The sequence below is a fragment of the Lissotriton helveticus genome, chromosome 2_1, assembly GCF_964261635.1.
Source record: "Lissotriton helveticus chromosome 2_1, aLisHel1.1, whole genome shotgun sequence".
Classification (NCBI taxonomy): Eukaryota; Metazoa; Chordata; class Amphibia; order Caudata; family Salamandridae; genus Lissotriton; species Lissotriton helveticus.
Genome location: NC_136059.1, coordinates 135555544 through 135581787, shown reverse-complemented (window position 1 = coordinate 135581787; position 26244 = coordinate 135555544). Strand labels below are relative to the sequence as shown.

The 26244-nt window shown below is 44.7% G+C and overlaps 1 protein-coding gene across 1 annotated transcript in view; it reads right to left on the bottom strand.

Moving 5' to 3' along the window:
• Positions 1 to 464: 464 nt before the first annotated feature.
• Positions 465 to 26244, bottom strand: part of LOC144820077 (uncharacterized) — a 94462-nt gene continuing 68682 nt past the window's right edge. Inside the window, exons 3-4 of the mRNA XM_078677730.1 lie at positions 16473 to 16970; positions 465 to 958 (exon numbers count right to left, since the gene is read on the bottom strand). Of these exons, the coding sequence (XP_078533856.1) occupies positions 465 to 958; positions 16473 to 16970 (992 nt within the window). The remainder of the gene's footprint in view (positions 959 to 16472; positions 16971 to 26244) is intronic.

Below are 26244 nucleotides of genomic sequence, written 5' to 3'. Positions count from 1 at the left end.
GCAGTGTAGCAGGAAGACCTGCAGTGCTGCCTTTCAGCAAAATATTGTAAATGCATCCCTATTTTCATAAGGAGTGCCTTTGAGGGAATATGATGGTGAGATAGGAATTTGAAGATTTATTGTTGCTGGATTTCATGGCAAGGTGCAGTTTCCAGAGATGAAGCAGGGTTGGTGTTGGTGATGTGCTGTTGGATGTTCAGGATGCATTGACTGAAGACGAGGTTCATGGGATTTCACTTTTCTGAGCAACAAGGAAAAGGTGAGTCTGACAGGGGGTTGATGCTGAGCTTGATTTTATGCCTTCATTAGGCAAGAAGACCTGGTCAGCCAGCAGCCCATTCGCATATAAGGAGAGGAGCTTAGGAGATGTGAGAGCTCCACCCAAAGGTATTGCGTGGCAAAATGCATGAAAAGAAGCAGATTACAGGGATTGCCACACACTGCAGTGCTAGGAACACATTGATTTAGGACGCTGCAGCTTTCTTCAACCTGCTGTTCGCCTCTTCCAGCTTATGTATAATGTTTGGTAATCTAGCCGTGACCAGGAGTGAGTACTCTGTGCTACTTTCAACCAGGGGGCGTAAAGTCTCTGTGATTTCATTCAAGGCTCCCAGCACACCATCAAGCACTCCACTGAGATCCAGGTACATGTTGTCAACACGGGTCTTGCCAGCACCAGTGCTGAGGAAACTGGTGCATTTCCTCAACGAAATGAGGAATGCATTAAAATTTTCATGCTGTGCCCTTTCTGAGCTTAGATCCGTTTCGGTGACTTGAATTTTTTGTGTGTTAGCTGCAATGGCCTGTTCCGTGGAAGCGATTGCATTCTCATAGTTTCGATACAGAGATTCATAGCTCTCCACAGTTTTCGTGTTTTTCGTTCTCATCGCTATAGCATAATTTGCGTCCTCTAATGCCTGTTTTATAGCTTCTGTGGCCTTAGTGATCATGATAGCACCTAACAGAAAGCAAAAAAGTAGTACATGTTTATTGGTACACTGTAACACTGAAGTGCATGAATACATATAAATTAAGAGATTATTCAAACAATTCACTTACCAGTGGACAAAGCATATCATTGCAAATGTTTAAAATTTGGATATGAGGCACCTTTTTAAGAGGATTTCCTGTTTTGCTACTAGGATAACATGCTTACTATTAATACTAGCTCCGGACGGATCTTTAGGTTACTCTTGTTATGCTTAATTACTGATAAATTCTGCCACTCCACTGGCTGAAATAATCTGCAGTGGTTGATTTCTAAACTGGGCAGGTAGAAGAAGCAGTCTCTCTATGGTTAAGGTCGAAATTTAATCTGCTATGTTTTTAAACAGAGGGACTGATCCCTCTTCCAGCCCTGTTTGGATGCAAGGGTGTTTTTTGCATTACGAAAATATGCCAAACGCCCACTCTGCCCTGCCCGAATTCCAAAGAATCTCACCGAATTGTAATGGAATTCTGCAGAATCAAACTCTGCCAGTTCTGCCCGCTGCTTGTTATTATATGGAAAAAATCTATCAGGTCCTTGAAAATAGTGATGTTGTCCCGGTCTAGTTTTATTCAGCCTGCCATCACCAGACATGTTTCTGGATCCCTAGGAAGAGAGCTAGAGTTCTTCAGATCCAGAGACAAGGGCTGCTTTGGGAAGAGGTGGTCACACCTACTCCCTGAAGGATCTGCCTCCGCAGAAGAGGGTACTTCAAGGGACATGCTACCTTTGAACCCTTCCCACGGACCTCTTCTGTTTGAAGTAGATGGTGACTCCCAGTCTTGCTCCACTGTTGGTGAGAAAATTAGGCACAGTAGGGGGTGGGTATATCTTCACCCTGTAAAACCCCTTAGGTCGGGCAGGCAAGGTAGATCCTACTTTTCAGTACCCGTCATCTTAATATTGGGGATTATAGCTTATTAGGAGTTGGGTAATGACAACCCCTTACTGGGGAGAGCATAAAGAGGGTGTAGGCACCCTATAGTTAGGCGGCCCATTAGCTACTACCTGGCCCACCCTAAAAATACCCTCAAATTCATTATTCAGGTGGCTCCCCGAGAACTAGACTTCAAATTTGACTGACCTATAAAAGACAATAGAAGAATACCGCTGGCGGACCAGGAACTGAGCCCTACTGCGGAAGAAACTGGAGCAAATGCCTGCCAACTTTAAGCAGACTTGACAACTGGGAATTGCTCTCCTTCCTGAAGCTTGCAAGGCTTCCAAGAAACCCTAGAGCCCCTGCAGACGTTGTAAATTGCCAAGATCCTCCTTTTAGGCTAAAGACCATCCAAATCTACACCAGCCATCCAGCAACCACGACCGCTGAGATGGCGGTGTTCCGTATCCACAGACCTACAGTATGCATTGACCTGCTGCCAGCGACCACAATGGTAACTGTGTTGATGGTTGTGAGAAAGTGCCCTCTTTCTTGCATGGTATGCCCCTACTTTTTGCTGAATTGATGATGTGCTTTGACTGAGAGTGCCCTGGACTCCTGCTAATTAGGTACCTAGGGCCTCTGTTCCTTCCCTAAACCTGCATTGAAGCCTAAATCCAATTGGCATCTCTGGCCACAGGTAAGCCCTTGGAAAATGATACCATAGGTACCCAGGGCACTGTGACCAGAGAAGGCCCCTAAGGGCTGCAACACTTATTGTGCCACCCTTAGAGGCCCTGTACCCTGACACACACACACTGCCTTTGCAGGCTGCATGTCTTTGTGCAGAACAAAGTGAAGAGTCGACATGGCACACATCCCTGTGTGTTTGAACTGCAGCTTCTGGTGCCAGCCGGAAACCGCAAATCCAGCCCACTCTGCACCCGCCGAGCCCGGCCCGTGTGTGAGTGAACAAACACCAATAGGAGGTCCCCCCAGCGATCCTGAAACAAGATCCGGTGACCCCTGACCTGCCTCAAGCCTCCAGATGCCACCTGCAGCCTCAATCTAGTAGACCCCCTCTACCGCAACCCTAGAGGGTAAGAAAATCCGACGTCCCAAGGCACCCCTGCACCCAACGCCCCACGGCCTTGTGTGCCCAACCCAGCAGTGCCTAACCAGTCCTCTAACTTCCCTACTTTCCCCTCAAAGTGTTAGTCACTCCAGGAAGATGCTCGTCCCAGGGCCTGCAGTGTTTCTTTGTCCCAGAGAATCTCCATTGAAATCAACAGGGCTCCCAACCTCAAAACAGCACCTTTTGAAATGCAATAATATTCTTTAAAAATCGTGCCTTTAACCTTATTCCTTAAATATCAGCCGAATAACAAAACTTATTTACTCACCTGTTTTCAGAATATGTCCGAGGGCTGAATCTAGGATTCAGTCCTGTGTTAGCAAAAGTAATCTGAAAAGTAATTAACTGCATTTTACTTAAAAAGCCCATTCATTCGAATGTGCAATACCTGCAATGCGTTGCAAACTGCTTACTTAAAATTGTAACCAAAACCCATACAAGTTACACTGCAATTTTGAACTGTGTTCATACAAGTAATTTACTACTGAGAAGTATTTTTATGCTTACCTGTACCAGGCTTGCTTAGTTCTAGAAATAAAACAACAGTATATTTTTTTATACAAAACAATTGGCCTAGAGTTCAGTTCTTAAGTGTGTGAATCCATTTGCTGACTGTGTGTGTACATCAAATGCTTTGCACAGTCCTCTGATACTGCCTTACTTCTCGACCCAGCTACCACTTTAGAGAATAAGGTTCTATCTAACTTTAACCCCCACAAACCTTTGGAGACCCTTGGACTCTATACACACTGTACCTCACTTTGGTACAGTATATGTAGAGCCAGTTTCTTACAATGGTCTACTGAACTCCATTCAAGCTCTACTCTTCGATTGCTTTCTCTGACAGCAGCAATGATAAATATCTGATGGTATCAACCACCGAGTGCCTAGATACTGAAAGTACTGCATATTTTGAACTACACTGCATAAGTCTCCATAATTAAAAGTCTACACATATTTATTCAAGTTACTGGAATTGTATACAATAGATTTCTTATTTGAAGTCTTGTGTTTCAAAAACATATATAAAGAATCTTGTTATTTATCCTTCAGTATGTGTCTCATTTATTGCCTCTGTGACTACAAAAAATGCTTAACACTGTTCTCTGATGAGAATAACTGCTCGCCCACATTACCACAAAAAGAGAGTTCATATTAGTTGATTGTTTTCTCCATCTTCCTCTTAGAATCTCTCACGCACTCTACATAGTTTACTTAATTTGAGTAAACTGTACAGAGAGGCAGTATCTTACATTGGTGGCTCAGCGGTGGGGTGTACAACTTCTCATTTATTGGACTACTTTGTCAATGAGTGAACATGTGGGTAAAACCAAAAATTGCATTTAGATACATTAACTTGAAATTGGCTTATTTTTTCTAAATTTCTGAAATATACTGCTATGGCCTTTGTTAAGTCCCTGAAACAAGCATTTAGAAATGTAAACGTCTGTACTTTATTTAGGAGAAAGTAATTTAGCTATTTTTTGGTAAATCTCTAAAAAGGTCAGAACGTTAGTGAAATAATGCCTGAAGCCAGTAGCCATGATCAGGAGCTTGACAAGACCCCTTACCTGGACCTGAATGATGTACATTGCTGAAACATCTGTAAGGGCTATGGTATCAGAATGGGCCCAAGTCCTAAAACTGAATATCCCAGACAACTGTTAGCTCAATTTGAGAAAGATCACCCAGGTGTAGTAGCCCAATCTAAGGATGATGACACTATCACTGATAATGATAATGAGAGCGGACATGAGGCAGTCCCCTCAGAAACAGCTGAGGTCCCCTCAGAAGAGGACCTCCAGCTTAAATGATTGGCCAAGAGACTGTGGGTCATTGATAACAGCAATGCATCCCTTCTCAGTGCGCCCTCCTTGCAACATGATGAATGCGTCATTTACTGTATGACGCATCATATTGCATGGAATGACAGATAGGTCAGTATTACTGAAGTGTCTGTCGGTGCAAAACTGACGCATTGCTGGAGTTGTGTCAGAAGCGTGACACAACTCCAGTAATGTGGCAGCCATGAGGCAGGCGTAATTTTTTCAAACAATGGCGTCTTAGAAGTTGGCGCACTAAAATCTTATAGAGTACAATTCGCCACTTTTTTGAGGATTGGATGTGGGGGAACACCCACCCTGCATCCATTATACCTGACACACGTATAATGTAGATCAGGGGTTTACAAAGTGACGCATCTATCTATATATGTCACTTTGTAAATAGGGCGCAATATGGTGCATTTTTTACGCCACCGGTGCATCACACAAAGTGCTGCACCCGTGGCGCAAAAGTGTTGCAAAGGCTCATAAATGAGCCCCCGAGTTTAGAAACCTAGCTCCTCAAAATAGAAAGACAGAAGGAAAAATTGGCATATGACCTATCGCTGGTGATAGCATACAAGTAAACACTGAGAAAAATATTTGAACATAAAACTCCCCAAAGAAGATATCCCTCAATATGCAGAGCTTTGATGTTATCACCAAAATGCTGGAGATGTGTGGCTCAATGGCTAGAGTGGCAGACCCTGATGCAGAAGTCTGGCCCGGGACCAGGGTTCAATTCCCCGCCTCGGCGGGTCTTGGGCTAAAAAATTACCACGGACCTGATAATTCTCGCCTCGTGCCTATTCCAATCATGGAGACCCACTCTGCAACTCTGGGCAATAGCTTGCTTAATCTCCACAACGGCTCCCACAACGCTAAGGATGCCTGGCCTCCACCTTGGGGGTGCCCAGGATTGGACACCTCACAGGGAAAGCCAGGATGGGTTCCACAGCGGTATTTGTACAAGCGCCTTGAGACCCTTGCGGGTGAGTAGTGCGCTATACAAGTATCCATTTACATTTTACATTTACAATGCTTCACTGCTTTTAAGAGAGCTTGTGTAGCTAGGGAAGTAGAAAAGAAACATTGAAACTCTCTCTTATTGGAACTGTTCTCAGGAAAATATCAGGATAGACTCTTGACATTGAATGAGGCAGATGTTAAGACATATGAACTCCTGAAGTGTACCCTGACAAAGGGCTTTGGTCTTACCACTGTAGTGTACAGAATACATTTCTGGGAGAATCTACCAACCCAGAGTCAGTTCTGGGTCAAATTTGTTGACTTTTCAGTAAACACACTAGATGGTTGGTAACAGGTAACAATGTGAAAGACTACGAAGGAACATTTTTTTAGTAATTGTTACAATGAGAAGTTACATCAGCATCTGGTAGACCTGGGTCTACTTACTGCTCTAGAGCTGGGGAATAAATCAAACTACTGGTTCAAAACTAGCATGACCAGAACTACCATTGGTAGGGGGAGACCAAGAGCCAGAAAGCCCCACCCAGGAAAAGAGGGTAATCTTAAGAACAAACAGTCTTCATCAGGCTTCAAAAAATATGTTCAGAAGGTTGCGCCCTGAGACAATTCACAGCAAATTGTATTGTATTGTATATGTGCTTATATAGCGCTACTGCCACCCAAAGGGGTGTACCAGGGGAATAATTAGGATCCTTAGCAGGCTTGGTGTAGGACTGTTGTCCCTTTGGGTACCAATACGGACACCCTGGCTGTAAAAACACGAAAAATGCCTCTAGTTTTTCTGCAGCAAATGCAGTGGCCAGTCTCCAGGTGGGATATCAGGAGGGCCCTGACCATGTCAGAAAGCTCACTGAGGTGACTCTCATGGGGTATGTGGACTTAGCCACCTTAGTATTCTGTCCTAAAACATTCTTAAATACAGACAGTATCCTGTTGTTAATGGGGTTAGGGTGGAAGGATTGAGAAACACTGGGGCTCGTGTCACCATCCTGACTCAGAATCTAGTGTCCCCTGATCAGGGCATGCCTGGAAGGTCCTATCCAGTCGCAAATGTTGACAATTTGATGAGAAACCATCCCATGGCAATGGTGTCATTTGACTAGGCGGGGTTGCTGGTGAGTAAGAGAAAGCACTCTACGACACACACAGTTGAATGTTTGCTTGGTAATGATTTAGAGACCTCACCATGGGCTGAGGCAGCACTAAGGATTCATAACAGAATCATTGGAATCACACACTGGGCGTGTGCAAAAACCTGAGCAAAGAGCAGAGATAGAGTGCAAAATAGGTGCTGGAGTGTGGAAGAATGGCCTAGCTCTCCAAGAGGGAAGGTAGGAACACAGGGGAACCAGCTTCTGAACAGACAAAGGACCTCTTTCCTCAGGAAGAAGAAGAGTCAGCCCCAGAGTGAACTTAGCCACAGGAGTTGGAGCCTTACCTGCCTGAGCTCCTGGGCCCAGGGGGACCCTCCAGGAAAGATCTGTGCCAGGGCAGAGGACCTGTCCCACTCTTGAAAGCCTGCAACAGCAAGCTGCTGCACAGGAAAGTGGTGATGTCAGTGGTTCCCACAAAACCTGGTAAGAGAAGGGGACAATTTACACTGAGGCCAGAGACCCAAAGCTTCCACAGCCTTCAGCAGTAACAGTGGCATGACTGCTTATTCCATGATAGTCTGCTCTGTATCACACCTGTGGGCTGTCCGCTGACTGTGAATTTCAAAACTCCTTCGTCAAGCCCTCCTTCCAGTGACTGTGAGGACATCTGAGTCGGTGGTCCTCCACCATCTAAATTACACCAGCTGTCCAGTCACCAAGACGGCCGGGTTGGCATCCATAGACCTAGAGAGACCTGCTGCCGGCACCCACAACAGTAACTGTGTTGTTGGTCTACTGCATTCAAGCTATACATTTCCATCTTTTTCTCTAATGACCGCAATAGTAAATATCTGATAGTATCGACTGCCATGTGCCTAGATACTGAAAGAGCTGCATATTTTGAACTGCACTGCATTTATCTCTGTAATTAAAAGTCTTCAAAGTATTTATTCAAGTAATTGATACTGTATAAAGTATATTTCTGGTTTGAAGTCTTGTTTCTCAAAAAACATGAATAAAGCATAGCGATAATTTTGTACTAAATTGATTTTGGACTTATTCTTGAGTGTTTGTCTCGATGAGTACAACAAATGATTAACACTGTCCACTAATGAGCCTAACTGCTTGCCCACACTACCTGAACAACACAGTTAGTATTATCTGCTTGTAGCCTCTTTCTTTCTATGAGGATATCTTGCACTCTCTATATGGTGTACTTCATTTTAGTTCCATTTACAAAGAAGCAGTATATTACAATTAACAAAGCTACTATGCAAATCAGGACAGCAAGCAAAGATGGTGCAATGCACTGCATCTCGTAAAATGGATAGAGCAGAAATGCCTCATATTTACAAAGATACAGATCCTTCATGCTCTCTTCTTGAGCTGGTTCACTGTATGCAGCTTAGTGCAAGGGGAACATCCTTTTCAACGCAACTTTTACCACGCAGTGCCTTTACGACGCAACTATTACAACGCATGTAATTACAACACATAGCGCTGAGGGGCGCTCTAGGATAGGGAGTAGATTTAATTTACTATCCAACACCTTCCCTACTATCCACGGGGACTGGAGTTGGAATAGTAAATTAAACTATTCACTATCCAGCACCCCTTAACGCTATGCGTTGTAACAGCATGCGTTGTAAAAACTGCGATGTAAAGGCATGCATGGTAAAAGCATGCGTTGTAATGTCATACATACTAGTGCAAGGGTGCCTGCATTACAGGCAGGATTGTTTTGTGCAGAAAGGGTAACCTTCATGCACAAAAGCAATGTTTAGAGGTATTCTCCTCTTTCTCCTTGTCACAACTAAATTGGGAAAGTGAATTATTCAGATGCAATCCCAGTAAATATGGGATAGTGTAAAAATTCATAGTTGGATCCATGGAATAATAATAATAATAATAATAATAATAATATTAATATGAACATTTATAAAGCGCCTGGTTACACCCACTGGTGTGTCCCAGCGCTATGATGGGGAGCTGACTGCAGAAGAACCTGGACAAATCAAAAGACCCTAAAGGCGCTGAAATAGATGAGTTTTCAGGTCTTTCCTGAACCTAGCCTCTGAGACCTCTCAATTCTGAGTATTTATTGAAAGGAAGTGATTTAGGCTATGACCTTTTTGTCTTTCTGTAATTATGCCTAGAGAGTTGGTATTTATCCACTTTGTATGTGTGTGTTTGTTAGTGAGTTATGTCTTTCCAACTGAGCCTCTTTAAATGTATGTATGTGTGTGAGCATGGTGAGATTTTGTTAATAGGTCTTCCAGAGTGATGTACCTGTTCATGTGAATATGTACGTGTTAGAAACCAGGGCCAGATTTGCACAGGTTTTGCAGTAGCTTGTGTTGCTTTTCAAACACAAACCTGGATCAAAATCCAGGATGGCATTTATAAACTAATGCAAATGGTGAGTTGTGTTGACATATGACCAAAAGTAATTCATCAATGAGAGTTCAATAGATGATGCACTGGCACTCCTGTGGCTCCACCCTTGGATCCTGAAGCAAATGTATATCTATCAAGACTTGCATACATGAGTTTACACCTCCCAGAGGCTGGCACAATGAGAACCTTGTTTTTATGTAACCTCCTTTCTTCCTCTCTGCATGTGTGCCGTATTCTGCAGCACCCGTTCGTTGTGTTTATTATATATTTATTTGGCATATATAGCCATAAAAAGAAAGAGCTACAATACATACTATTAAAATCTGCTTTGTACAAGCCCTATAACGTTAAAACAGAATAAAACACAATAAAATCTAGATAAAATTGAACAAATAATCTCATGCAAACCATAGGTGGTACCTAATTCATCATCGGCGAGGGGATCACTTATATTGGGTATACATTTGTGCATCCGATATAGGAAACACGGTCCCGGAATTTCCCCTAGCATAGGTAACGTCACGTTTCAACCCCACTCCTTTTAAATTATACAACCAGGTCCTTCAATGACTCCTGTATGGCAATTGAAAATCTTCCTATTGCACATGTTACATTTAAAAATCTCATTTTTATCATCAAGCTAAGCGCTTGATCCATACTAAAAAATTCATAGACAATAAAAAGAGGTTTCAAAAATGTTTTCTGTTCTTCTAAGAACCACAAGCAGTCCAACAAAATGAGTGGGCCATTGCATTTGACTTGCAATCCACATGTACATAGACCTTGCTAATTCGTCATTGCAGATTTTATCATCCGATCCGTGTTGCATGGGTTCAGGCCCACTCTAAATCTCAAGATTGTATTTCTAAGTGTTGGATTGGGCATGGCCTCGATATAGGGTTATGTTTGGTCATTGGTCCACCCGTTTATCAAAAACCGGGAGGACGATTTGCTCCTCAAATAACGCAAAATCTTCCTCTTGGGCCTTCAAGTTAACTTAGGGATCTGCTGCCCCGACCTCCATTGGTCTGAATGTAAGGGTAGTGTCACACACAACTTATCTTGCCTGGTTCTACCTTGGGATGCCCAATTTAGTTCGCTAGCCTCTATTTCTTTTTTGCAGAGTTTTGCTATTCTGGCAGGCCCCTCCCCATTCCTTCTCTGCCAAAAATTCAATACTGCTTGCATCCACCGGAAGTTCCAGGATGTAAGGTGGCATTCCACTCGTACAGCCTGGATCATTGTTGCCGCGGGGAGTGGTAGCAGCTGTTTGACACATTTACTAACTATGTGCAGGAAAATCAGTTCAGCTCGTGGAATGTGCGGGTTTTCGGCAATTTCGCGATCCGCGAATCTCGCGAAATTGCCCAAAAATCCGCACTTTCGCTCGCGGGCAGATTTCAGTTAAGGCGGGTGCAGGAGTTGAAGAAAGCTAACTTTGCAATCATTTTAGAATGGTGCCGGCAAGCTGCCAGATTTGCAACTTGCAAGTAAGCCACTCTGGCAGTAGGCGGCGCCATTCTAAAATGACTACAAAGTTAGCTTCAACTCGGGCACCTGCCTTAATGAACTCTGTAAGTGCTTCCTGTAGGCCAAAAATTAAACCTCAACAGGAAGCACTTACAGATATAAATAAAGCAGGTGCCCGAGTTGAAGCTCAAATTCAGTAACATTTTAATCAGCCCAAAACATTAGTTAGCACGGTCGATGCTGGACAAGTGTGCTTTAACCCCATAACTTATTAGGCGGTAGTACTGGGGTAGTGTTGCATCCTCTTTTTTATAAATTGGCCTCACAATCGCCCCTTCCAACTTTCTGGAAAACCCCCCGAAGTTATAACATGTTGAAAGGTCGTATTTAGAAACCTTTCCCACCAATCTGTACTATTTTTTAAAATAATTGCAGGAAGGTTATCTGGCCCAGCTGCTTTAGTTAGTTTTAAGGACTGGATATTTTTTTAAATATTTTGAATGGAGAAGTTCAACCCTTGCAGTTCTGACTCCTCATACCTTATTTCCAGGGTCTTCTCCCTTGGCTGGCCCAGTTGTCTTCACCCTCTAAATACCGCATTTCCTCCTGTATGTTTCCCTCTTTTACCAGGCGCCAGAATGATCTTATATTATTTGTGTTAATCACATCAAACATTGTATTCCAATTTCTGGCCATATATTCGAATTTACTGTCCCTCGACTTATTTTTGTATTCCTGTTTTGTCCCTCAAAGGCTCTCTAGCGTTCCATTATCTGGCCTTTTCCTTAACTGTCTTTCCCATTTTCGTACCCTCAACTTTAGCTTCCTACACTCGTTATTGAACCACCCATTTGTTCTTGCTTTCTTCTTGAAGACTGGCCCTGCCTTTATCTGTATCCTTAGGCAGTTTACGATCTGCTCTATTGTGTGCTCGTACTTGGTTAAAAATGTATCGTCTTGCACTGCTTCCCCCACAGCCTTATAATCGATCATTACAATATTAACCAATTCCAGGCTGTCCTCTGTTATGCGTGTAGTTATACGTCTGGGGTATTCAATCTGTAAAGGAATCACTTTCTCTCTTCCCAACTCTTGTTCAATCTTTATTAATATTTGTAAAGGTCAGTGGTCACTACCTTCGTACTGCAGTACTCAAATCCTTATATTTCCTTGATGTACCATGCATTGATAAAAGCGTAATCAATTGGGCAGTTCTGATTTCCAATACGGAAAGTCTTCCTTGCAGGCCGGTTGGAATTATACCATCCATTAGCAGTGAATAGACCTATGGATCCTAGAAATTTTACTAAATGTTTGTCTCGTACCGAATTACCTATGCCACTTGCTGCAGGTATTTGTGCGGTAGTTAAAAGATCTTTAAAGTCTTTATCACTATGGGAGGGAACTAATTTATGATTAAAATCACCTAAGATTATTATCAGATATGCTGCTTTTGTTGTGCTAATAGCCTCTAGATCCTTCTCTAACAGATCCAGTTGCTTTTCATAGTCTATTAATGCGCCTGGCTGAATATATACATTGATCACGACTATTAGTTCCCTTGTTTGCATACCCCTATACAATTCTACCTGGCAGGCTAATAGCCACCTATATTTGACTTTTAAATTGGTTATTTTATTTGCTCTTTTTGATGATACCAATGTTAGCAGCCCCCCTGAAGGTCGCCCTAGATTCATTCGTACTGCCTCTTTAGTAAGCATAAAAAATCCATCAATGGGTTCTGGTATTTCACACAGCCAGGACTCTTGAAGACACAAAATATCATAACTACCCAGCATTTCTCTAAAGGTGTCTTGGGTTAGCTGCCTTCTGTACCCCCCTATATTCCATGAAAGTGTCCGTAGCTGTGTGAAAACCCCAATTCCTAACCCAGCTCACTCAACCCTTCGTCCATACTATTCCCCCAACTTATTGCAGATTCAGGCAAAAGATCAAATCGATTGCTCAGGGCAGGTCCCTGTGTGCTATTTGTTATCGTTACTTTTAGCCCACTTTGGTTTTTATCTGTGCATATTCTTCTATATTGAGCGCCTAGTGTATCATATTGTATTTGCTCTGGATGTAAACCTGCGTGATAGGTGAGGGTCCCAGGACTCCGCATTTACTCTCATCTCTACCAAGTTGGTCATCATACACAAGACTTATTCCCTCCTTTTCCAGGTCTCCCTCTGCCGTTATCACTATCTGCTTTACAAATTCAGTATAAAAATGCACATTTGTTACCTCATTTCCATCAGGAGTAGTTATAAAACCTATTTGTCTAATATCATCAGAGATAACACCACCCAGTGTTGGGCATTTAGCTAGTTTTTCTAAAAGGTTGGAGCGATTTAAGGGGTTAATTTTCCTTTATCGCTTACTCCCTACCCTTTGCCCCCATGGTTCCATATACACAAAATGTGCTTGTTATTCTTGTATTTCCTGGAGTTCCTACTGCCCCTCCCACCTTCAGTTGCAAGCTTTGGCTTTGGGTTGGTTCCTATCCCTAGTTGTTCTAGGGAGGGCTCTCTCCTTATTCCCCTATTGGTTAGACCACGCTCCACTCCATGCCCCGTTCTCCTCTGACTCTCCAGTCCTTGGGGTTGCGAGCTTCCACCGAGGGTGTTCGTACTCGTTACTATCCTTGTAATTTTTATATGTTGGTTTCCTCCTACCCTCGTTTTATTTCTTACTCCACCTCTTGGTGACTTCTTTTGAGCCTGAATTATCATAACTTATTTATTGCTCTTTCCAGACTGTAGACCCCTTACCCTTTTCAACTTTGGCTCGGGCTTCCTTCTTTTCATATGTTTGGGTCTATGCCTCTGAAAACCCGTATGATCTCCCTTTAATTACTAACATAGGGCATTTTGAGATATATTCTGTCGGGGGATTTTCGCTCTGTGTTACCTCATCCTCTCTCCCAGTAAGTGTTACACATGACTCTTGATCCCTCTTCTCTGCTACTGGGCGGACTATAGTTGGCATGCAGTTATTGATTTGTTTTAATTCGTCTGCTATCTGTTGTAGTTGGGTTTTATGGGTTTTCCCTTGCCCATTATTCTCGACTAGAGCTTCTAGTATGCCTGCAGAGTCTTTTGCATTAGAAACATCTCCTCTAATAATGATGAGGCCGGGGTAGCTGTCATTTCAAATGCTACGGATGACTGGGGAGAATCTAATAAGATAGGTCCCCGTGGGGTAGTATCATGTCCCTTCCTCCCCTGATTAGCTGTCTGTTGTAATACTTCATTATCTACAGAGGGACTAACCCTTCCACTATGGGAAAGGCGGGGTGATGACGATAACCTAGGTTCCAATGGGGACAGCTCCCCTTTGATAACCCCCCCCCCCTTTGCTCACCCAGGTCTTGGTTCAACGCTGGGAGTAAAGAGTCATTTGTTTCATTCATTACAGTCCTTTGGCTCCTGATGTGGTCCTTATTATGAGACCCACCTAGCACAGAGAAATTGTCACTAATGTCCAGATTTAAAAAAAAAAATCCCTACAATTTTTTTTATAGATTGGCCCAAGGAAGTTCCACTTGTTTCTTCTACCATGAGTAACAGTCTCTCTTGCCTGCTAGGTGTTGTCACTTCTTCTAAAAATTCAGTGCTAATATCGGCCGATGTTTTTTGAAACTGGTCCTTTTTGCGTTTTCTTAAGACATCGACTTTCAATCCCTTTTTTACCCTCCATGCTGTTGTTTTTGGTGGCATTTCCCTTATGCCCTTATTGCCTGGCGTAGCTGTGGAAGAGCAAATACGGATTCCAATGATAGATTTCTCTAATCCTCCACACTTTGCAACTCTCACTTTCACTTGGATCTCCCTTCTGTCGTATCAAAAGCAGGATTCAAGTTCAAAAGTCTAGGTCTAGAAGGAGGAGAGCCAGTGGCAAAGCAGCTCAGCGCTTCAACCTGAACAAGCCAGGCCAAGACTGCTGATGGACTCCAGTAATGGCTGAATGGCTAAATAACTAGATGGCCAATTGGCAAAGAGCAGGCCCGCAAACCCACAGAACCACAGCCCCCGCTTACCGCATACTGCTACTGCCTTACGCTCATTCTTTACACTACCTACTGTAACTCGGTGGTCCGTCGGTCTAGGGTGTATGACCACAGGTAGCAGAAGTGTTTAGGCTGCAGGCAGCTAGTTGCGGATAGCAAGGTGATGAAGTGGTGATGGCGGCTGTGGAGCATGAAGGTCAGGTATGGAAGTCAGGGGTTGCTCAGCTCGACTGGCAAACTCCGAGCAGCTAATCAAGATGATTAGGTAATTAGGCAAATTAAAGAGTGGCGGACCCACTCAGCGGTGGTAGACCGCGGCCAGTTTCCGTTATAGGGCCCCTAGTGCACTGAAAACCACTGATAGCCAATGGGGATATCGGCCCCCGGAGTGGGGGGGAAGTCAGTTGAGAAATCAGCAGGGGAGCGGGAGCGGGGTCCGGAGCATTCAGCAGTTTTTGGTGTCCTCCCGCTCACTCGCATCCTCCTCCTTCTGCTCTTGCCCTGCTCCGCACTGCTGCTGGTCTCCGCAAAGACATGGCATCTGGATTCAGGACCCATAAATAGAGGACGTTGCATTAAAACATAGTTTTTGTGCAGGAAGGAAAGCGTTTCTGCACAAAACTATCCTGCCCACAGCTCACTTACCCTTGTCCTAGGGTGCAAGAGTACTTGCCTTGATTCATGGCCACAGAAAGCATGCCAGAGATAGCATTATTGTGCCAATCCTTTGTAGCTATGGCACATTTCAGCTCTCGCGGGTTGAAGAAAACAGCGCAGCAACTGATTTTGCTGCGCTGCATAAAATCTTTTACATTTTGGCCCTAGGTGTTCATCTGGGTTCTGTCTGGGACTAAGTGAAATAAATGTGGGTGTGTTACTTCTTTCCAACTTCGTGCATAGCTACGGCACACTCAAGACATTTTTCCAGATCGGGTCAAGACGACTATTTCATTCAATGTGATTTTCGTCTGCCACGCTACAAAAGATTTCAAACAACTAGTTTTCTGGGAAATTGTGATAAGCGGTGGAGTTTTACACTACATATGGAATCGGATTTACACGAGAACTACTGACGCTGCCTGCCCGTGGTTACCAAGCCCTTCATTTTTATGACAGAGGACGGCCGCCAAAGAAACTCATATTGGAAATAAAATCCTTCTGTACCAGTGATCAGTCTGCCACTCTGGTGGTAAACATATAAAGGGCTTTACAAATATTAATTGATCCATCCTGAAGATGGTCTCAAAGAAACATCCGTAGGAGACCGAAACGTCAACCTTCACCCTTATCCTATGATAGTTAATAATATTTTAAAATAGGATAGGTGTGTTCAGGTTTTACAGAGAAGAAAATTGAGATTGTGTGGTTCTTCCTGTATTCCTGTCTGTATATTTGTATTTTAAATCCCTTTTGACTTACTTTTTGATAAAATTCAATTTTTGCATATGCACCTAGTATTATTGTTGTTTTTGTTTATTGTTTATTGTTAAATGTCTTTACGTGTCAAACATTCATTGATGATCAAATACATATGATTGACTAAAGTAATTTTGATTAGGACCATTGAACCGTCAAAATTTTGATTTAAATATTGAAATACTTTTGAAACAAACTCCCTTGGAGGCACTTTCTATCCCTTGTTTATTTCTTTTATGACATTTAATATGAGGCAAGAGCAATATTTACCTAATTTTGGTCCAGGTACAGGATAAATTTGCATGGCAATACCTTTCTTCCTTTCTGCATGTGCATCTTGCCATTTTTTCTTTGCTCTGTCTATTCCATCAATTGCATTCTTGAGATTTTTCTTTGCTATTTTTAGTTCTACGGACTCCTGGTCTCGATGTCCATAGAGTTGCACATTAAGAAATTGTTCCTTATCTTGTAGCATCTTCTTATCGTTATTCAAACGGTTTAAGTTGTTTGAGAGCGAGTTCACATTTGCGCTCAATGACTTCACTTGTAGCGCGGATGACTGCTCTGCCTCTGACAGGCTTTGGTGGGACGAATCTAGGAGTTGGCGAACATTTGGAATGACTTGCGGAAGGTTGGTGCTGGTCAGCACGGTATCAGCAACATACGCCAAGGAATTTAAGCCATCCACAAAGGGTGGCAGAATTTTCTGTTCAAAACTATTTTCTGTAACAGTAAGGACTCCCAAAATGTGACCTGGAAACACTGTACCTTAAAGGTGAGAAGAGAAAAAAAAAGGTTAGACATGTATTCAGGAGGAGGCAGTCATGTTTTTCAATATTTTTAGACAGGGAGAATGTCAGAATACAAAAGGTACTGCTTCAAGCTCTAAAGCTTGACAATATTTTACAACTAACAAAGCTAAGACCTTTTAGGCTTCAAAACAGCGCTGGAAATGCAGTTAATCCATATGAATCTTGGATCTGGCTGCTAATCAATCGATCATGGGTTTGTAAAGCACAGCTACTCATGCATCTCAAGGCGATGGTGGCGGCTCTGTTGGATGCTGGGTCATCTGAAGAGCCAGGTCTTGAGGTCGTTCTTGAACTGGAGCCGTGTAGGGCGTTGCCGAAGGTGGGGTTAATTTCAGGTCTTAACTTCGAGGTAGGAGAAGGACTTTCCACCTGTTCAGCTCTTATGGACGGGAGGGATGGCGGCCAGTAAGAGTGCGACTGATGGGAGGTTATCTTGGTGGCGTGGAAGGAGAGGCTGTGTTTAAGTATGCTGGTCCGATGTTGTGGAGAGTCTTGTATGTGTGCTTGAGAAGCTTGAAGGTTATTCTTCTTTCAATGGGGAGCCAGTGGAGATCACAGCGGTGTTGGGTGATGTGGTTGTGACGGAGCTGTCTAGGATCAGTCTGGCTGCAGCCTTCTGTCATGTCTGGAGCTTGCAAAGGAATTTGTTGTTGATTCCGGCGTTGAGGGCAGTGCCATAGTCCAGTCTGCTAGTGATGAGGGTGTGTGGACCATTTTTCTGGATTCTGCGGGATCCATCTGAAAGTTTTTCGGAATATGAGGAGGGTGGAGAAGCTGTCCTAGGATACAGTGTTGATCTGGCAATTTATCATGTGAGAGGAGTCCGGTATGATGCCAAGGTTTTGTGCATGTTGGTAGGGGTGGAGGTGGGGTTTCATAAGGCAAGGGGCCACCATGTGTAATCCCCTGCTGAGGGGCTGGACCCAACGATATGGACTTCAGTCAGCTCTTCTCCATTCAGGTGGTGATGCCTTTCATCACTTCTTGGAAGGGTGCCTGGTGATGTTGGATTCCTTGGTGAGGGAGAGGATGAGCTGGTTGTCTTTGGCTTAGGAGACTATGTTGAGCCCAAGGTTTCTGACAATGACTGCAAGGGGGTCCATGTAGATGTTCAAGAGGGTGGGGCTGAGGGAGGATCCCTGGCATACTCCACATCTAGTCTCTGTTGTTTCTGAGTAGTAGGTCAGGAGTCCAATTCAGTGAGCTCAGCCTGTGAGAAATTAGCATGTCCAGTTGAAGGCCTTTCCTTGGATGCGTTGTAGTGTCTGGTGGTTAGTGTGTGGTGGGAGACGGCATCAATGGCAGCTGAGAGGACCAGTAGGTTGATGCCTTATCGATGACCTTGGCTGCAATTAGAAGCAATGAAATGGGTCTCAAGTTCTTGAGGTCTGTCGGGTCTGCAGAGGGTTTCTTTAGGAGGGAGTTGACTTCAGTGTGATTCCAGTAATCGGGGAATGTGGTGGTCTTGAGGGAGAAGTTGATTGTCTGGCATAGTTAGGGTGCAATGGACGTGGTGGCCCTGTGGAAGATGTGATGGAGGAGGTCAGGGTTGTGAGGGTGCTCTAGAGAAGATGCTCTTCATGGTCTTTAAGTTGTCTTCTATCCTGAGCAGGGTCAAAGTGAGAAGAGTCTGTTGGGTGGGGTCACTGGGAGCTGAAGCGGTGCAGAAGTCTTGGTTGTCGATGTGGTTATAAGCATCTCAATCTGGAGGTGAAAAAAGGTACAAAGTCTGTTGCAGAGGTCTTGGGAGGGTGGGACATCTTGTTTGACTGCCGGGTTTGGCAAATTCCTGGATGATGGAGAAGAGTTCTTTGGAGTTGTGGGTGTTGGGGAGGATTCTGTCTTGGAGGAAGTTCTTTGTGGATTTGAGAAGTTAGTGGTATGTTGTGCAGGCTGTTCTGTAGGTGGTGCATGTGTCAGGAGTTTTGTGGTTTCTCCATGTCTTTTCAAGTCGTTGGCAGGAGCGCTTGGATTCTTGGAGTGCATAGGTGAACCAGCTTGCTTTCTTTTTGTGTTGTCCTGTAGCTTCTTGAGGGGGCAAGGTTGTTGGCGCAGTTAGTGATCCAGCAGCGGAGGTTACTTACTGCGGTGTTGGTGTCTTGCGTCGTTGGAGGTGAAGTGCTGGTGAGGGTGGAGGTGAGCTGTTCTTCAGTGACTTTGTTCCAGTTTCTGTAGGGGAGGCAGAGCGCACTTGTGTACGGTGAGTTTTCTGGTGGAGAAGTGGATGCAGTGATGGTCTGTCCAAAGAGGTTCCATGGTGTGGCTGTAGGAAACACTGTTTCCTCCTGCGAAGACAGGATCGAGTTTGTGTCCTGCTGTGAGCAGGGGGCGGTAACAAGTTGCTCCAGTCCTATGTTGGCGAGGTTCTCTAGGAGGGCGGTGGGATTGGGGTTGTCCAGGTGGAAAGTTAGGTCTCCGAGTTCTATGTAGTCTATGGAGGTGAGAGCATGGGGTGCAATGAAGCCGGTGATGGTGTCCGTGGCAGGAGTGAGGGGGCAAGGTAACCTGAACATGAGGTTTCCGCGGAGAGTCTTTTAAGGTTGGTCTGGATCTGGAAGTGAAGATGTTTCATGGGGGTAGTAGTGTCGTCTGGGGCTGAGGTTGTCATGTGGAGGGAGCTTTTGTGAACAATGTTGATGCCTCCTCCTTAGCTGATCTTGTATCCACCAGGAATAGCAGTTGCGATGTCGGGCACAAAGCTGGCGTCGGTCCAGGTTTCTGTGAGGAAGGTGATGTGGGGCGTGTGGTTGTTGAGAAGGTCCCACATCTCTGTGGCGTGCCTGTGTAGGGAGCGCACATTGAGGCGGATGTAGTTTAGTGGTTTGTTTTCAGTGGTGTCCGGTAGCTGGGGGCTGCTGCTTAGGTTCAGAGGTGGGGGAACATGCAGTGAGAGTGTCGGCAGGAGATCAAGCCTTGGGTGTTGCTGGGTGTTGAGAATTGGCATTTGGTGCTGCGTCTGGGGTTTAAAGCATGGAGGGTGCTGGGGTCATGATAGAGATGGGTCAGGAGGACCAGGGTCCCTGGCACTGGTCACAGACAGGCACAGATAGGCACCATTAAGTAGAGGTCGGGAGGAGTCTAGTCAGCTGGACGGTGGGAGTGGGAAAAATATTTGTAGAGTAATATAATTGCACACAAATTATTGAATACACGTTTTCCCTCCTTTGCATAAACCAGAGATCTGAAATATGAAACTCTGGCATACACCACAACCACACCATTACTGCCTCAAGGTGCGTACCTCTATGATCTCCTACAAAACGTCCTCTCTTCCCCACTGGTAGCTGAGTCAGCGGGAACATGTTGTTTATATAGTTGCCGCTTGTTTAGTAAACGAGGGTAAATTGGGCTTAATTTGCAGCATGCATTGCCTAATTAAGCAGCTCAAGATACGGTGTCCTCATTATTACCAAGATGCTACGTGAGATTTTGATCAACTGCTGCTTTTGTTAGCAGGACATGTGACCGCATAGGACAGAAGCCTACCGAGAATGCAACCCAGACCTGCAGGCTGCGTCACTGCCACAGATGATTAACGCTCGGGTGTCCCGTTTTGGAAATACTGTACAGGAGACCCAGGGAGTGGTTCAGGTTTGTGCATGTGTGTTACAGCACTAACTGAACTACGGGGTTCAGAAATAATTATTAGGGTGATTCAGCTGTGGGAAAAGCAGGTGAAGAATGCACACTGTGGGGCATATTATCAAGGGGGTTTATCTCCGCTTTTTTGGCTTTAAAAGCCAAGAAAGAGGAGATAAAATTATCTCCCTATTACCTAGCTGTCGCTAACCCCAGTTAGCGACAGCTGGTAGGAGATAGCGACCATCTTGGGCCCCACTTTGCATGCCAGTGATATTTATCACTAATGACATGCAAAGTGGGCGTGCCAAGATGTTAGCGACTGGAAACAGTCGCTAACATCGCTATCTCCTATCTTTTGGAGATATTCGCGCTAAGCGCGAATATCTCCAAAAGCTAACACCTGCCCCTGAGCATTTCTTAGCCATGTTATCCAATGGGAGATGGATAACATGGCTAAGAGCATTTTTCAGCGATATTCATGCATTGCGGCCGTTTTTTATCGCATTTGCGATAAACCTTGGTAATACCAAGGTTTATCTGCGGTAAAAATCGCCGCAGCTTAGCGATAAAATGTTCTCTCTAACCAAGCAATAGCGATAATTATCGCTATTGCTTGATAATATGCACCTGTGTTCTTAATTTTTTACAGCATTTACACAGTACAGTCAACTGAGAGATATCCGATTTTTGGTATGCACTTGATGGATTTAAGCACAAACCTTTGTAAATGGTTTTGAATGCCGCTGCTGAAAATAAACAATGATATTTTATTTATTAAAGAATTGAAGGGCATTATAAAGGATATAAATGAAGGAGCCATGTTGATGGACATTGATGGCTTACCAAACTGAACACCCCATGTTGAAGTTGCCACCTCTGCGTGACGGAGGCGCCTGTGGTCCCATTGACGCTCCTGGCTATGTCCTTAAGCTTTAACTGTGTTCTTGATGTATGTGCTATGTCAGTAAAGTCATCGATAAACATCATGTTTGTATCATTGCCAACAAATTAAAATAAAATAATTATATTAAAAATAAATGTAAGCCTTACACTGCTATGTTAGGTTTTATCTATGCGAGACTGCGTGCAGCAATCAGGGCAATGTACCGAAATGAGACGGTATGATTGGGGGACATGTTGTGCATTGACTGGACACATCGCGGCAAATTGCAATCTCAGGATAATTAACTTTATGTTTTTTCATCAGATGTACTATACCCCAGAGCAGCTACACCGATATGGGCTGTGGGATTCGAGTTGTGCAATGTGTGGGGTAGTGGGAGCAGACTTTATGGGCCTCATTTATGAAAAGTGACGCATCGCTGCGTGAAAACAGCGATGCGTCACTTTTCACTGCGACCTCCTTGCGACACCAATGATGCGTCATATTTACAGTATGACGCATCATGTCGCAAGGAGTTACAGATACGTCAGTATTTCTGACGTATCTGTAAGCCCAAAAGTCACGCATTGCTGGGGTGTGTCACAAAAGTGACGCAACTCCAGCAATGCGTCCTTTGCACCTGCCCTGTGAGGCAGGTGCAAGATTCTGACATAACAGCGTCCTAAAAGTGTCATAGATTTCACTGCGTCACTATTACGAGGTTTTTTGCGGGGGAACGTCCCCTCTGCATACATTATACCTGACGTTGGTATAATGTAGCACAGGGGTTTACAAAGTCACTTTGTAAATAGTGCGCAACAGGAGGCATGTTTTACGCCGCCGATGCGTCACAAAAAGTGACGCATCGGAAGCGCAAAACTGACGCAAGGCCTCATAAATGAGGCCCTATGCATCTTGCCTGGGACTGCAAGTCACTATACTGGGTCAGAGTAATGCAACATCTTTCTCAGGTGATTACGGAAGTGGTTGAATGTGCTTCGTAAGTATATTTGCTGGTACTGCTTAATGCTTAAATCAATACAAATTGGTAGCTATCACGTTATTACTGGCCAAAAGACTAGTAGCAAAGAATTGGGGTGGTAAGGCTAAACCCAGAGTGACTGCCTGGTTTAGAGTTGTTTTGTACTGCAGAGAACAGCTAGACACATATGCTGAGGCATTCCCGGTCTCCTTTAGGACAAAAGATATTTGGAGCCCTGTAACTTTATACTTTATGGAACACCCTGATGTGTTAAGATAAGTCAAGAACTAGGCTTGTTTTTGAGGATGGGAGAAAAGACGCTAGGTGATGGTATGAATGCTGAAATGGTCACTGATACCCCAGAAGAGTAGTTCAAGGCCCAATCTCAATTTAATGTACTGTAATATATGTTTGCCTTATGTACTGTAGGATGTTACTCATGTTGCAATTGTTGTATTGAGTAGTTATACTAAATACATATGTAATATGCAATGATGGAATGAAAACACTCACTATTAATTTGTTTTTAACCATCTAGCAGGCACATCTCCATCCTGGGTATGGGTAGAGGTCAAATGCAAGACTAAGGGAAATGGGGCAGGAGAATTACCAGCCGTGGTGGGTCTGAAGGGACCAAGAGATAGAACAGATCGAGGAAATGTGTTCTGCGTGATATTCAGGTGTCGAGATTGTGAACAGTGTTTGTATCTGCTGTGTCTACTAAAATGAGGTTGAATGGATAATTCAAAATTTGTGAACATACGTGACAAGAATTATGAATTCTATTAAGGTCACAGAGGCAATGATTATGCTTCTCATTTCTTTACTAGAAAAAACTCAGCAGCCAATCAGATTACAGTAAAATAAAATAACACTACAATACCCATGAACACACTGGGTATCACCTGACAACCATAGAGTATCCCCTATAAATGGTCCACAAGAAAATACTACATCCTCTTTCTTTGACAATCACAACAGCTAAAGTGAAGAAACACAGTCCAACATTTGTGAAGAACTTGAAAAACAAAGCAGCTCGAACACTGGAACAGCAGACCAACGGGCTGGAAACATAAAACTTAATGCTTGCATCGTCAGAAAAAACTGGAACCTGCAGGTATCCATAAGACAGTCCATGGAGACAGAGCAACGCACCCACTTAGGATTTGAACCTGCAAGGAAATATAGAGTCGTAATACACCATTCTCTCATGGGAAGGGAAAAAACAAGAAATATATCCATAGTATTTAATAAACATATGTAATAAAGGCAGATAATGTAAACAACCATATGAAATACAGAAAAAGGGTGGGATAATGCTTGCCTCCGTGTCCTTAACAGAATTGAAAATTCTTGTCACGTATGTTCGCAAATTTTGTATTCTATTTCAGGATCGGAGGCTCCGATAATGCTTGTTCAAAGCTGCTCCACCACTACAGATGCAATATCCACAATCGGTTTATAATAAAAAGTATTAAACATAGAATAAGTTGACCAATCAGCTGCCATCATAATGTCCATTAAACTCACTCCCATAGAAAAAGCATTGGAAGCCATAGCTCCATGAGCTGAATGTGCACCAAATGTTGTAACATCAATACCTGTCTCACCCATGAGCCATCTCACCCATCTAGCTATGGTAGCCGAGGTGTCCAGACGAAAAGGTTTTTGCAGAGCAATCAACAATTGACCATGCATATCCTGTCCAAAACCAGCAGTACTTACCTCATAATCCTCGATACATTGTACTACACAAAGTTTTAGATTATTAGGAAAACTTGGGTAAGTAATAGTGGCAGTATTTCATTCAGATAGCAAAAGTGACACCTTCTGGTGGAAATCTACGACCTGCAAGATCCAGAGCATGGATATCAGAAGCTCGCTTACAAGAGACCAAACATAATAACATAGTTAATTTTGCCGAAAGCAGTTTGATGGATAGATTATTATTGGTGGGCCAAGCGTCCAAGAATTGCAAAACAGTGGAAACATCCCATGAATCCATGTATTTAGGGTGAGGCAATTTTACCAACCTGATACCCCCGAGTTACTTCCACACCAAGAGGTGCTCAGCAGCAAGTTTGTCATTGATGGTTATATGGCAGAGATGGCAGATCGAAAATTATTAACCGTTCTCTAAGTGAGACTAAGTAAGAAGCAATTGAAGCAAGAAAATTCACAATCAAAGAGATATCTGGCAAAGCGGGATCCACCTCCCGTTGTTCACACTGTTGGACTTGGCCCGTCTGGCCGGTTCGCCCCTGAACTTTTTGCCTGGTTTTATTAAATAATTAATAGTGATGTCTTGGTTTCTGCGCACTTTCACTGTGTCCCAGTGGAAGGTGCGTGCGCACTCTGAGTGCGCGGAGTATGGCTGGCCTGCCCTCCCATAGGAATGCATGGGGAATGTGTGTGTCCCTGGTAGTTCCTGATGTGTGGGGAGTGCAGGCTCGAGTTTAGTATGTGTGAACTCGTGAGGATGAATGCTGCGCAATGGTATGTGCGGCTTGTATGTGTCTAGTTGGGAAGTGCTACTTCTGGACATTGATATGTGTGTGCAGAGAAGGTGCTGGAGCGTGATTGGCTGGAGCTGGCTGGCATGCCAGGCTCCAGGAAGTCTGGATGGGTCTGCCCGGTGGTGAGTGTGAGATTAGCATGAGTGATGTGTGGGAGGAGTGTACCTGGGTCCTGGATGGGCTGGGTTTTCCCCACACAATGCTGGCTCCGCCCCCCTGTGGTGTGTCTAACGACCCTAGCCTCCCCAGTGAAAGAAATGGGTGGTTGGGCCATCAAGAGTGCTCCCAAGCCAGCTGCAACTGATTTTCCCCCCACCCTGCACCTTGAAACAAAGGGTTTCACAGTATAAGAAGGGGCTGTGTCCCCATGAATGTTGTTCTCTGTTCTGCTTCTGTTCCTGCCAGAGTGGGCTGTTGCTGCTGCTGGGCCAGAGGACCGCCACTTGGATTGTCTCCCTGCCTGGAGACCCAGTGTGCTGGCTCTGGGCCCAGCCTTGCCCCCCCTGCCTGCCTCCAGCCCTTGCTGGAGCCTTGTGCTGTCCTCCAGTGCTGGGGAGCACTGAGGATTCCTTGCCTATGGTCCTGAGAGCGCTGCTCTCTGCCCTTCAGCGCTGGGGAACGCTGAAATCTCCTGCCTAGCGCTTGAAAGCACTTTATTTTTCCCATAGCGCTGTGAGCGCTGTATTTTGTCCTGTGGCGCTTGGGAGCGCCTGTCCTTTGTTGCTAGCGCTGCTAGCGCTTGGTGTGCCCAGCCGGTGCCCACCCGGCATCCTTTCACCCCGTGAGGTGACCGAGCGGCGCGGGTGCCACCCCGCTCATTTGCCGCTTTATTTTGCCCGTTGTCGTGATCTAAGCACGGAGGGAGCCCACCCCTCATGAAAGTCCAGAGATCACCGCCGCAGCACCGGGCCGAGACGCATGAGCCGCCCGCGTCATTGCCAGGCCACGCTGGGATTGGCCCAGCCAGCCGAGCCTCTGCCGCGTCATCGGGAGGAGGAGCGGAGGAGCCGGAGAAGCAGGCAGCAGCCTGCGCCGACTGTCCCGAGGCTCCTGAGATCAGGAGGAGCCCCGGGGAAGGAGATCAGCCCAGCGGCAGTCCCGGAGAGTCCCCAGGAGCAGGAGCTCTCCTAGAGCCGTCGCGAGACACCCGGTGAGTGCCGAGGTGGGAGAGGGGCCGCGGGACACATTGCCGGTGTCCGCCCCTCCCCCGTAGCGCGATCTCGCGCGCGCTGCTGTGTGGAGCCTCGATAGGCTCCTGGGGGCATTT